The sequence below is a fragment of the Anabrus simplex genome, chromosome 3 (assembly GCF_040414725.1).
Source record: "Anabrus simplex isolate iqAnaSimp1 chromosome 3, ASM4041472v1, whole genome shotgun sequence".
Classification (NCBI taxonomy): Eukaryota; Metazoa; Arthropoda; class Insecta; order Orthoptera; family Tettigoniidae; genus Anabrus; species Anabrus simplex.
Genome location: NC_090267.1, coordinates 467,497,606 through 467,511,898, shown reverse-complemented (window position 1 = coordinate 467,511,898; position 14,293 = coordinate 467,497,606). Strand labels below are relative to the sequence as shown.

At 37.2% G+C, this 14,293-nt stretch overlaps 1 protein-coding gene across 1 annotated transcript in view; it reads right to left on the bottom strand.

The window, feature by feature from the left end:
* Rs1 (Dead-box helicase Rs1) overlaps positions 1–14,293 on the bottom strand; it is a 117,822-nt gene that overhangs the window by 63,047 nt on the left and 40,482 nt on the right. Inside the window, exons 8-9 of the mRNA XM_067144654.2 lie at positions 8,511–8,708; positions 6,974–7,118 (exon numbers count right to left, since the gene is read on the bottom strand). Coding sequence (XP_067000755.2) covers positions 6,974–7,118; positions 8,511–8,708 — 343 coding nt within the window. The remainder of the gene's footprint in view (positions 1–6,973; positions 7,119–8,510; positions 8,709–14,293) is intronic.

The window sequence follows — 14,293 nt, the reverse complement described above, 5'->3', positions numbered from 1 at the left end:
TAACACAATTTATTAAATAGGCAAAAATCAAAATTAAAATATTTGACATATATAAATGAAAATTCTTATCATGGGATTACAGGAAATTAGAAACACTGACCAGGATGCCCTGGAATCCCAAGGGTACAGACTTTATAAAGGTATACCCAGGAAGAGAGTGATGAAGAATGTCACACAATTTTAAACAGGATTTTTGGTCAGCCTTAAAATAATAAACTCAGTTCATCCCCAAACACCATGTAAAATTATTAGATGTGACTTCAACGCTCAACTAGGCAGAGAAAGAAAATACCATGACATCATCGGAAAATGGCCAGCACACAAGAAAACAAATAAAAATGGAGAGAGACTAGTTGACCTGTGTAGAAGCCATAACTTAATATATACAATTAAGAGATGAAAGTATATGATTATCCACCTGTTCAATACAAATTCAAATATGATATACATTCAAAAATTTTATACATTCAAAAATTTTGTATATATCAATGCTAGTATGAATTGCCAATGTGTAATGACATGTATGTAATTTACTTATGTCCTTGTGAACTTTAGGCTGATGATGGCATAAATATGCCGAAACCGGTCCCTAATATTTATGAATAAAATGTGACATTTCAGTGTATATCACATTTGAATTTGTATTGAACAGGTGGATAATCATATACTTTCATCTCTTAATTGTAAATCTTTTTTTCAATACGGACCAGTTATGAAATTTCTAACATTAAACCATAACTTAATCTCAAAATCTACATGTTTTAAGAGGAAACCTCAAAAACTCAAAACATGGAAACACCCTGACTGCACTAAAGGAGAATGGCAACTGGATCACATCTGCATGGACAATACCACCACAAAGAGATCTATAATGTCAAAATCCTCCGAGGAATAGACACAGGTTCAGATCACTACGTAGTTAAAATTAAACTCACTCCCCAGAGGAGACAACAAAAGCAAGCCCTTAAAATTAAAAGAAAAATAGATCCTACCCAGCTAATCAACAACAAAAATTACCAGAAAGCAACTGAAAAAATAAAAATCACATATAAACTTGAAAACTTAGTACACAACCTTAAACAAATTGTAGAAGACCTGGCTCCAATTAAACCACGTAAAAAACACCAATGGTGGAACAGTGAATGTGATGAAACAGTGGAGAAAAGACATCAGGTATGGCTATTACATCAGTCCCAAAAAACAGAAATATCCTATGAAAATCTAGAAAAACAGAGAAAAGAAACTACCCATGTCTTAAGAATAAAAAGACAACATCATAAGGACACACTGCAGTTAACTGAAGAACAATTCAATAAAACTCAATCAAGGGACTACTACAAAACCTTCAGAAAACAGCTCCAAAAATATGAACCCCTAACCCTACTGATGAAGGAGGAAAATGGTAAACTGGCTCATAACAATAAAGACAATGCATAAATTCTGGCTAAATATTTCAACAAGGTTTAAAATTGTGAGGAACCTACAGAACTCCTTCATTTGGACACCAACATCCCGATAAAAACACCACTAGAGAACATCAATCCCCTCACAATAAAGGAAGTCTACCAAGCTCTGAATAAATTTAAAAACTACAAAGCGCCAGGAGAAGATCAGACCATTGCAGAAATCTGGAAATATGCAGGAAGATCAGCAAAAGTTGTCCTCCATCAACAACTTGTCTCTATCTGGATTAAAGAAGAACTACCAGAACACTGGACAACAGCCCTCATTCACCCACTGAAAAAAAGAACGGAGACAAAACTGATTCTAATAACTACAGGGGAATCTTGCTCCTAGACATAACATACAAAATATTTTCAATAATCATCCTTAATAGGATAAGTTTACAACTTGAGAAAGAACTAGGAGAATATCAAGGAGGTTTCTGACCCTGGAGGAGCTGTCTTTATCAGATCATGAGTCTGAAGTTGATAATGGACTGTAACAGGAGAAGAAACAGAGATATGGTGACAACATTCGTAGATTTCAAGAAAGCTTATGATTGCATCCATAGAGAATCTCTGTTTAAAATTTTAAGACACCTTGGACTACACCCCAAATTCATAAACATGATAAAATTGACTCTCACTAACACCAAATCAAAAGTGAGGTTTAGGGGTGAAACATCAGAGACATTTGTAATTAAAACTGGACTACGGCAGGGAGATGGGCTCTCACCACTATTATTTAATTGTACTCTAGAAATGGTAATGAGAGAATGGTTTAGGAAATGTCCCCCGAAAATAAAGATTGGCCAAAAAATAAATAAAAAATTGCCTGGGTTTCGCTGACGATTTAGCATTACTAGCAGTGGACATAAAAGAAGCAAAAACCCAGATATCAGAACTTCAAAACATTGCAAATAAAACAGGCCTAAAAATATCATTTGTAAAAACAGAAATTATGCCCCCAAAACCAACACAACTAAAAGAAGTTACCATAAATGGTAATAAAATCAAAATAGTAACTCAATTTAAATATCTTGGAGAGGTAATAACACATAACCTAAATGAAAAAATCTCAATCCAAACAAGAACAAATAGATTAGCTAAAGCACAAAAATTAACATGGGATATCTACAAAAAGAAATGTCTATCAATAAATGCACTACAACACAATTATAGAACCGGAAGCTACATATGCAGCTGAAACACTTTTTCACCTGAGGAGGATTGGAAGAACCTGCATCAACAAAAAAATACCAGAAAGATGGACAGTGGCAGGTAATACCTAACAAAGTCGTGTACAAAGAGCTAGAACCCATTACAGATACTATGTGTAAGAGGAGATTGGGATTCTTTGGACATATCATGAGGATGCAGGATTCAAGACTTCTGAAACAACTAGTACCACAAAATCTCGTCTCAAAAAATACCACAACAGGATGTAAATGGATCAGAGAAGTAAGAGAGGATCTGAAGGAAATAGGCCTTACAACAGAAGACACCACAAATAACATAAAACTGAATACAAAACTCAAGAATACAAACATCCGCTTTACCCTTACACGAAACAAACCAACACCACGCATATTTTCAACTGAGGAAAGGGCACGAAGATCGGAGTGTCTGAAGAAGTACTGGGAGGACCACAAAGCCCTAACAATCCCTTCAAAGAGACCTGAACGACAGACTGACTAAAGTGATCCTATGTGGTCATAAAAGAAGAAGAATACTATATAGGATAGTTTCTTTATTTCCTTCTAAGAGTTGCAACATACACATTTACAAGGGTCATTTTTTTGTTCATCTTCAAATTCATGTGATAACAATTTAAATGACTTTACAGTCAGAAAGGGTCAATTCTTCTCTTATATGTGAGTAAAAACGTTTTGGTGACATGGTTCATAACACTCCCTTTTCTTTCCCCTAATTTTCAATTTTTTTTTTTATTTTTTTTTTTTAAGCTGTCCAATGCTGTTTCTTCTAGGTCATTGTTTCTGGCTCTAGGAACCTCCCAAATGTGTGTACCTTGTTTCTGGAAGTAGTTTTGTTGTGGACATCTTGATCCATGATGTTCATTTTTTGTAGATCCTTCTTGGTGTTAAGAAACCTATTGTCGTAAGGGTTGCCTTTCCTATTGGGCTTGTTGAAATGGTTAAAAATTTTCTTAGCAAGTTTGTCATCGGGCATTCTTCAAATATGTCCAAAGAATTCAACTCTACAGTTGCATATTGATTTTAAAGAATTTAAATAGAAATAAACAAAAATGTTTACACATTTCTAAATATTTTTGAGTGTGTTTTGATAGAATCTGATGATGTTCTTTCAAGAATGAAACTTGTTATTCTATTTTAATTACCCTAAGTTGTTTCTTTTTCAGGTATACGTCTGTTACCATACGTTTTACATTTTCATTTTCAGGTAGTTTTTAAATTTATTTATTCAAAATTCGTTTAGGCAGACTGAAGAACCTAAAAACAAGAATTAAAAAAAAAAAAAAAAGAAAAGGCCACCATACCGCAATTGATAATTCAGTTAAGCAAAGAGCTGAGATGATTTTTAGATCTTAACTACTTCCACAAAAACATTAGTAGAAGTACAGTACACATCTATTTCCAACAGATAGCTCACAATAACCATTTTTATGCTTTCTGTGTTAACCATTTATAGAACACTAAAAATGTTTGCGTGATTACGGCAAAAGCCTGAGAAACTTCCTGAAAATAATCTACCCCGTTAGAAATTCAATTGACTGTATTTCTTCTTCTTCTTGATAAGTTTCTGCTTATGCAGGTTGTTCACAGAGCCTCTTCCTATCTTCTCTTTTTATCCCACAGTCTATCGTTCATCACTGTCTCCCATTGTAGTCCTCTCTCCAATTTAAGTCATCCTCCATCTGATCCCTCCATCTTGTTCGTGGTTTTCCAATTGGTCTTCTTCCAAATTCTGTCCATTCCAGAGCTCTTCTTGGTAATCTTTCTTGTCCCATTCTTTTGACGTGGCCAAACCATTTCAGCCTATTTCTCTCCATAGTTTCTTTTAGGGGGTTGATCTGTACCATGTTTTGTATTGTTTCATTTCTTATCTTGTCCCTCCTCGTTTTACCCAAGATACCTCACAGAAAGCACATCTCTGTTGCTTGTAATCTACTCAGATCCCTTTTTGTTCAAGTCCAACATTCTGATCCATAGGTCAATATTGGCAAATAATATGATTTATATACCATGATTTTTGCTTTCGTAGGTAACTCCCAATTTCTAATCATGTCTGATAGACGTAGGGATGTGGCGACACCATCGCCCAGTGGGTAACCACTGCAATTCACCTCCCGAGTATGGGCGGGTAAACCATAAAACTTACTGACATGAGGAAATGGATGATTTACCAGCTAGTGCATAACAAAATATTAATGCAAAGATCCATAATAGGCCTAGTAAGCCAGTAGTAGAGTATTAACATCGCTTTCAACAGTAAAAAATTACTGTATTTACTTGCCTATAACACCTTCTTTTTCCCCCCAATGTTCAACTTCAAAAGTAGGGGCAAGGATAACAGATGAAATTTTCACATAATATATGTAAGGTTGGGGGCATGGTTTAAAAGCAGTAAAAGGAACATCTAGCATCTGTAAATCAACAAGCAAAATAACAAGTTGGAAAACTTTATTTATGCTAAACATTATGTTAGCACATTTAAACAGTTTTGTATCAGCCCCCTCCTGCATCACTACACCCGACTGGTCACAGGACTAAATACCACGCCCAAACCACAGCACACATTACCATGATTTTGTGAATTTTCATGCACTTTAAACTGCATCATTTCATGATTTACAATGTTTCGTTGTCTCTTGCTTCTCTAACCCACTCAAGAACTTTTATGTCCACGTTTTTGTATTCTCTTTCTTCACGCCACAGAAGGAATTAGATGTCTTTTTTTTTAATGATTGGTCTCTCTGGTTATGCCAATAACTAATCACATGCCGCTCTCACTCCATTTTCTGCAGCATGATTTAATATTCAAATTGAAGGATACTGTAAAACCTGTTCTCTTGCTCATTTTCACTCCTGCTCGTGAACCGGATGTTTCTCAATTACACACTACGACTACATGCCAATGCGCAGGATGTGGAGTTCAGAAGCTGGAAGGGCATCAAGAAATCTACGGTATAGGGGGAGAGTAGCCAAGGCTATAGCACAGCTGGTGCAGAAGCATGGGTTTTACTATTAAGTGAAATGTTGCACTTGCCACCTGGTCACTTGAAATATATTTTGCAGCTTTGTTTTTGATTATTTTTTTCTCCCTGATAATAGTCAAAAAAATTAAGGGAGGGGTGGGGTTGTGTGTGTTTACAGGTGAGGGGGTGTTATAGGCAAGTATATACAGTAATGATGATGAAAAGACCTTTTACGAGATGTATTTCAAATGAATAGCTTTCAAGATACAGCCTCTAAAAATATTCAGTAAATATATTGCCGAACAAGTAGACATGTTTGTTTGACAGAACAGATGACCATGTTAAAAGGCAAGGTGCACATCTCCAGCTCATTCAGAGGCTTAGTTTCATTCTGTAAGCACCTCTTTATATTGTTGTTAATGTTATAGGGGGTACTTTAATTGTTTATCATAGGGAAAACATAGCTTTCTGAAGATTATTCTCAGTCAGTAAGCAACACACAAAGCTGCAATTTCTACTGGTTACTGGTGTATTCTTCTAACTGCATGCACTAATAGCAACCTGGCAGCCAGCAGGCTTCCTGCTTTGTATGCAACTCTCTTGCTGACCTCTTCTGTTTCTGATTAACTCTTCATCAACATTAGACTACTTTTTGTCATAGTCATGGTCCTGCTTAGGGAAAGGTCTAACCTGTGCTGTATGGCAGGTAACATACAGAAAGCAAGAATTGCACAGCAAGCTGCAAACAAGTTACAGAGGGAATCTCGACCACACAAGCTCCTGGTGAAGATAGCCACTCTATAGCTTTCTTCTGAATTGAACAACAGAGAGGTGTGTGTTGGAGGCATTTTTTATATACAATTCCTGAATATATCAAGCCACAAGCAATAGCTACTTGTTTATAATTCAGCAACTTTTGGGTCTCATTAGAAAAAGAAATACAATGTTCTTCATTGATTTAGTGATTCACAAAACTATTTGGCAATGGAATTAACAATAAAATAGGAAATGTTGTTAATGCTGAATAATTGGGTTTGTTTATTCTGGAGGTAGTAACCTTAGTAACCTTAAAATGTGAATAGGCATTCTTTTTACTATCAACCCAAAGCTATCATTTTAAGTTTTCCATTGTTCATTCTAATGGCTCCTCCCAAATATGAACCTCAAGCCATTAGCAAGGATACAAGGAGTAATATGAAATATTCTTAAAATGTTTTTAAATAGCTTACAAAATGTTATTTCTTCTTTTTTGCATCTAATGTTCAGAAACAAGACATATACATCATAAATACATACATCTTCATTATAGATTGTAATGCCTTTCAGTGTTCAGATGACATAATTCATAACATACCCTGACTCCCAAGAGACCCAACAAAATGTGCAGACGATGTGCTTGTTTTTTGGTTTGTACAAACACCATAACATGATCTCTGAACGTCCGGCATACAAGTGCTGCCAAAAGTGGTTCGCGATCACCTTCTCGTTCACTGCGGATCCTGCAGCAAAAGTCTCTATTAGCTTCATGCAAAATGTTACCCAACAATATGCAGAATAAATTGGGGTTAATTAAAAAATAATTCCAAAATCAGGAAGAGAATAGGAAGAAATTTCAACATTTTAACACACTGGCTTACTTATTTTTTAAGGAAAAAATACGCCAAAAAATCTATTTAATATTTTGTCAAGGAAAGTCCACTTAATACCTATCTTACAATGCAATGTGGCATGCTTAATATTGTTCAAAATTTGTTGGAATAATCTAAAAGTCAACCATCACAGAGAAAAGTTGTCACTCGTTATTTCACAAAATACACTAAGTTTGTTCAGTTTTACATTCAGAATATCAAACTTCTCCCAATCCTCTTCACTTATACTACTCACACCAATTAATAGAATGTTCCCAACCCCATGCATCCCCATTGCCATGTCTCATTACACATGGGTACATCAATAATAGGTCTACTTGCATCCTCCGTTCCACTTGCAGAATTATTTTTATTGATTTTTATTACTGCTGCTACGTTTATGCTAATACAACCATACATTCTGATCATTGTCTGTAGTATCACTATAACTATCCATCAGGCAGTCTCCAATTTCCTTTGAATCCTTCAAGAAATCAGCAGGAATATTCCTCATGTTCACACAAAGATTTGGCTGCCTCTCAGTATGCAGACTAGAGTATGCGTAAAACAATATGCAGATTAATGGGCACGTTCAGAAGCAGCATGAAACAAAATAATTAAATAACATTCCACTCTTGAGGTCTTTTCAATTGTGAAATTACCACCGTTTCGCACCAAGTGTAGCAGTGGGCTCATCAGTCGGACTGCTACACCTTTCCAAGACACTGGCGGCTAGTACGCCACTGAGACACCACTATAAGCCTCCTATGTAGGATAACCCAGTGATGGTACACTAGGGGAAGCATGTGTCTCCACTTGTATAAATGCCTGCCTTATAATTATTTATGATTAAGGCTGTGTGTCTACAGGTATAGGTCCCACTACCATACTGAATATTTTAGCACCTCCTGGATGCAGTTTGAACCAATAAAAGGCCAAAAATTAATGACAGAAGACTATGAGGTCCATTCCTCAAAGTATCTTAGGGCCTGAATAATTTTGTATGAGTGGCATTCATCAATATAAGCCAATGGATTAAGTCTGACAAAATGTGTCACCAGTATTTGTTCCAGATCTTCTAGCAGGTTAAAAAAAAAAAAAAAGACACATTTCATTATAAACAAATAAATTATTTCAAATCTGAAAACTGTGGCAAGTCAATATTTGTGCATTTGAAATAAAATTCTGTAGATGAAGGTACCAAAAAATTGTGATTCATAATTACACAATACAACCAATAAATTTTTATACATGTGAGTTTACCTCACAAATTCCTGGCGAAGATTACTAGCCACATCTTGATTATTATCTACAAAGATCTTTACAGGTTTGTTGAGTGAAACTGCAGCAAGATCCTTCACTTCCTCTGTCATGGTAGCAGAAAAGAGGAGTGTTTGTCTAGTTCGAGAACACTGCCTTACAATTTCCTTCATCTGTTCAGCAAAATACTCATCTAACATTCTGAAAAAAGAAATAAAGAATAATCTTATTAGAAGTATATATTTCACACATGAAATATTGTTAAATCATTAGGTCTTACATAGATGATATTTATGGATACAGTTTTATACAATATTAATACAAGGCTTAATTCAGAAGTATATATATATATTTTTTTTTTTTTTACTACAGGTATCTGCTTTACGTTGCACTGACATAGATAGGTCTTATGGCGACGAAGGGTTAGGGAAGGGCTAGGAGTGGGAAGGAAGTGGCTGTGGACTTAAGTTACAGCTCCAGCATTTGCCTGGTGTAAAAATGGGAAACCACAGAAAATTATCTTCAGGGCTGCCAACAGTGGGGTTCAAACCGACTATCTGCGGAATTCAAGCTCACAGTTGCGCACGCCTAACTCCACGGCCAACTTGCTCGGTAATTCGGAAACTACTTTTTTCTCTCGCAAAAGCTCCAACACAGGAAATGTACTAATTACATTTGAAAGTGTACCACAAGAAATTTTTAAAGGTGACATCACATGGGGTAAGGGTGCAGCAATCTGTAGTAAGGTAACTGGAGAAATATGGCATTTTGAAATCACTGTTTTGTTTCATTCTCATACAACCTGTATACAACCTTTCATATGTATTGTACAAGCAGTTTAACATCCGTCAAAGTAGTCTCCTAAGTTGTTTATGATTCGTTGCCATAGATGAGGCTGAAAATACCGTCTTCTGAATGAGATTCACCAATGTGAACTACCTCACGTTGAAATACTCGTACAGTGTCTTGTTTGTTGGCAAAGTGTCTGCCAGGCAATGGTTTCTTCACTTTGGGAATAAGATCAAAGTCACATGAACTAAGGTGTACAAATGCTGTTAGACTTTGGTTACTTACAGTACACACTGCTGTCATCGGACAACAGTCATAAGGATCGTGATCACGGCTACACTGATGCACCTATCTGCCCGCAACATTATGAACTTAATGTCGACGGCGGCGGCTTTAACTCGTTTCTGAGTAATTATCTTCTGCCAATCAATTCCCTTCTTTCTGTGGATGTACTTTGATAGTTGCACAGACCAATTCCAGCACAGAGAAAAAGTTGTCAATCAGTACTGCAGAGAATTGTTGGAGGAGGGTGTGGTTGTGCTGCACAGAGTTTTCATGCTTCTCTCCTGGCCTCTTCATATCTGCATCATTCCCCTTCAAACAGATTGAAAACAGCAGGAATTGTCCGGTACCACATTGTACAGTACTGAGCAAGTGCGTCCCAGGTTTGTGGATTGAGACCTGTCATCTTCAGAGTGTACTTAAGCTGTTTCTTGTAGCGCCTCATGGGGGCTCCACGAGGTTTGGTGCCAGAATAAAATTCACCATGCAGGATAAGGCGTGGAAATCTGGTATCACTCATCCGACGAACATGGCCAATCCATCCAGTGATGGACGATTCTATGCTCTTGGCACGTGCTTTCTCAAGAACAGCAATGTTGGTTACATGGTCTTCCCTCTTGATCCAAGGATGGATCAAAGCTTTTTTGGTGGAAACACTCAAGCTGTTCAAGTCACGTCGCTAAAGGGTCCAAGTTTCACAACCATACAGCAATGCTGTGATGACAACAGGGTGACAGCAACATTTACGCCCTTTCCTTTCAGAAGAATACAAAGTGATGGACAATTATAACAATTGTGTGCTCATGACGACATCTACCTCCCGCCACAACCACTGAACAGCGGACGATGTTATGATGCCTGAAGCTATTTCTTCTTCATCTGCACTGTCTGCCACTTCTTCAGTAACCTCTTGCTGTGCACAGTCACCACTGTCTGCATCACTACCGAAAATATCGCTTCCTAATACATCACTTCCACCACTGTCATCTATCAAACCAATAATCTCGGCACCTGTAAGAGAATGAGACGGCCCAGCCTTTCCTCTGCGACTGAGTAACCGCTAGCTTCTAAAGCAAAAAAATATCTGCACAGTATTTGCTTTTAGTTCTTCCCCTTCATAAGTGGCAAGAATTTTCAAATTAGATATAGTTCAGAAAACAGTCTTGAGATGACAGGAAAGGACGCGACACCTTGCAAAGCAAATACCTTGAAACTAAATAGAGCGCTTCTCACGTTCTATCCCTTATCGATATGATTCAAAAGCAACAGATATCGATCAATTTCGTATTAGTTCCAATTATGAAACAGGGCTGCCTGCTGTCATTTCTTGATGGATACAGTACTTTTGCATTCATCTCTTGGCACAGGTCAGAGTAAAGTGTAGCTTCCACCGCAGTCCCAGTCAACATCCATGGCTGTGACAATATGGAAGTTGCTGGGGTATGGGTAGTGCTGAGTAATGACATTCAGAGCATGACTGGTGCATCTGAGTGTTATTAAAGGTGCTGCTCATAGGGTCAGTCGTGCTGCAATAGTACTTTCTGACCCAGTGAGGAAAGCAATGGCAAAGTACCTCACTCCTCATCTTGCCTAGTACGCCTCATTTTGGTTCTGCCATTGGTTTTTGGGGTTTCCTTATAACCACATAACCTTTGGTGGTGCTATTTGAGGATCCAACCAGCCTATGGGCTGATGACCTAACAGACAGACAGACAGACATGAAACAGGGATGGTATGAAAGCACATAACTTCTCGATTCATAAGGTGAAAACAAATCCTTTGAAGCAGCAGCGTTATATGAGTAATACGCAATCTTACTTCCGCCTGCACTGGCCGTTTGTGGTACGTCGAACCGGCCTTAGTGGTTAATCAACCCTCGTGTGTGTGTGTATGTAGCTTTATAGCCCTTTCAGACCGTGTATGCACAATTGTGCGGGTTCGTATTTTATTTATGTCTGAGCTCATTTGACGTTTTCTTGGCGCTAGACCGGACTGCAGTGATTGTGTGGGACATGTACCATGTACTTCAGTTGTTTTTATTTAGCACTTGGCCACCGGGGGGCAGGAAGAAGAGTTTAAAAATGCAGTTCATTGGCAAGGTAACGGGAAGCAGTAAACATACATACATACATACATACATACATACATACATACATTATCATTATAGACTGTTATGCCTTTCAGCGTTCAGTCTGCAAGCCTCTGAGAATTTACTAAACGTCGCCACAATCTTCGATTTGCAACTAGTGTTGTAGTGTTGTGGCCTCATTTAGTTCTATACCTCTTATCTTTAAATCGTTAGAAACAGAGTCTAACCATCGTCGTCTTGGTCTCCCTCTACTTCTCTTACCCTCCATAACAGAGTCCATTATTCTCCTAGGTAACCTATCCTCCTCCATTCGCCTCACATGACCCCACCACCGAAGCCAGTTTATGCGTACAGCTTCATCCATCGACTTCATTCCTAAATTAGCCTTTATCTCCTCATTCCGAGTTCCCTCCTGCAATTGTTCCCACCTGTTTGTACCAGCAATCATTCTTGCTACTTTCATGTCTGTTACTTCTAACTTATGAATAAGATATCCTGAATCCACCCAGCTTTCGCTCCCATAAAGCAAAGTTGGTCTGAAAACAGACCGATGTAAAGATAGTTTCGTCTGGGAGCTAACTTCCTTCTTACAGAATACTGCTGATCGCAACTGCGAGCTCACTGCATTAGCTTTACCACACCTTGATTCAATCTCACTTACTATATTACCATCCTGGGAAAACACACAACCTAAATACTTGAAATAAAGCCTAAAGTAAATATTTATTTATTGCATTCATATTAATCTAATTCATATGAATGTAATCTATGAAGTGTGTAAATTGTTTAGCAAACGAAAAATTGTGAACTTATAACATTGTACGTAATATCATGAGGTTTTGAATGTTGATATGCACAATTGTGCGGGCTAGGTTTCACTACAGGCAATTCATGCAGGAGTGCTGGGTGCTGCCACAAAAAGCACTGTGAAAGCAGAATTTGTATTCTACGTGAGAAATGTAATGTATAAGATTTTAATTGTTTAAAATCATTCCATACTGTAAAATAGAACATCTGATCATGTACATGTGTATATTCACATGTGCTGAGCTGAATTTTTTTAATTTTTCTATTTTGTAAGTAGTGAATTAAGTCCTAACACGCACAATTGTGTGGGTGCTGTTTTTCAGACAATAGTTCTTATTTTGTAAAATAAACTGTAAACACATGTATTTGGGAACATTTTAGTAAATTTTTGACATACAAACATAAATTTACACCTCCAGTTTTCTTTTAGATCTGACAAAAAGGTGCTGCTGCCAAAAGGGCTGTAAAAGCAAAACTCGTCCTCAGTGTAAAAAATATAATGTATACTTGTGTTTGAACAATGATTTTAATTGTTCCACACTGTAAAATAGAATATCTGATCATGTACATACGTATTTTCACTGAGATAATTTTTCTTTTTTGTAAGTAGTGAATTAAGTCCTGACATGCACAATTGTGGGGGTGCTTTTTCTCAGATGTTAATTTCGTTTTGTACAATAAACTAAAAATATATATGTATTTAAGAGCATTTTAGTCAGATTTTGACATATGAACAAAAATTCACACCGCTAGTTTTCTTTCAGGTCTGAAAGGGCTATGGCACAGTTGGGCGGAGACAGGCTAGTGGTGTAGGTATGATGATTTGGGTGATGTTTTCATGGGGCACGCTGGGGCCCATTATCCCAATACACCAATCCCTAACAGCTATCCCGTATCTAGAAGTTATTATTTTTTTTGCTAGGGGCTTTACGTCGCACCGACACAGATAGGTCTTATGGCGACGATAGGATAGGAAAGGCCTAGGAGTTGGAAGGAAGCGGCCGTGGCCTTAATTAAGGTACAGCCCCAGCATTTGCCTGGTGTGAAATAGAAGTTATTAGGAACCAAGTCTATCTGTTCATGTCAACAGTGTTCTCTGATGGTGACGGCCACTTCCAACAGGACAATGTGCTATGTCACACTGCCAGGATTGAGAAGGACTAGTTCGAGGAACATGACAATAGATTTGCTTTAATAACATGGCCCTCTAATAGCAACGACATGTACCCCATTGAATATTTGAGGTGCCTAGTATCAAACATGGACAAAAGCCACTTTGTTAATTTTTCAGTAGAGCCACATTTTTGTTTCTCTATGTTAAACCCCCGTTACATGTGTGAAAATTTTTGTGTGTGTAATATTTCTAACCCTATGAACAAGAAAATCATGGTTGACACGAATTTCAGTCTAAGTCAATGTAAAACACGTTCAAATATGACGATGTCCACTTCTGAAACCGAGATTGGTTTTTGTCCATTTTTGATACAAACATCCATGTAATTGTCTACTTTTGAAACGAACTATCCCAATATTTGAAAAAAAAAAAAAAAGTTGCAGTATGACACGGAAGTAAACTTCCATTTTAAAAGAAATATAATTAAAATATGAAAGAAATAAGGCTATTCTTATATTTTGTTAACATTTTTAACATTCATTTCAGTTCTTGCTTCACTGTATTTCTGGGCAAATAACCTCTGGTTCACCACAAGGGTCTTCAAAACAATCATATTCATAAATAATCATTAACAGCTTGTTCATTTTCACTACAAATGTTCTTATTGATGACTTCGACATACCACTTAAGAGAAGCATTCCTTTC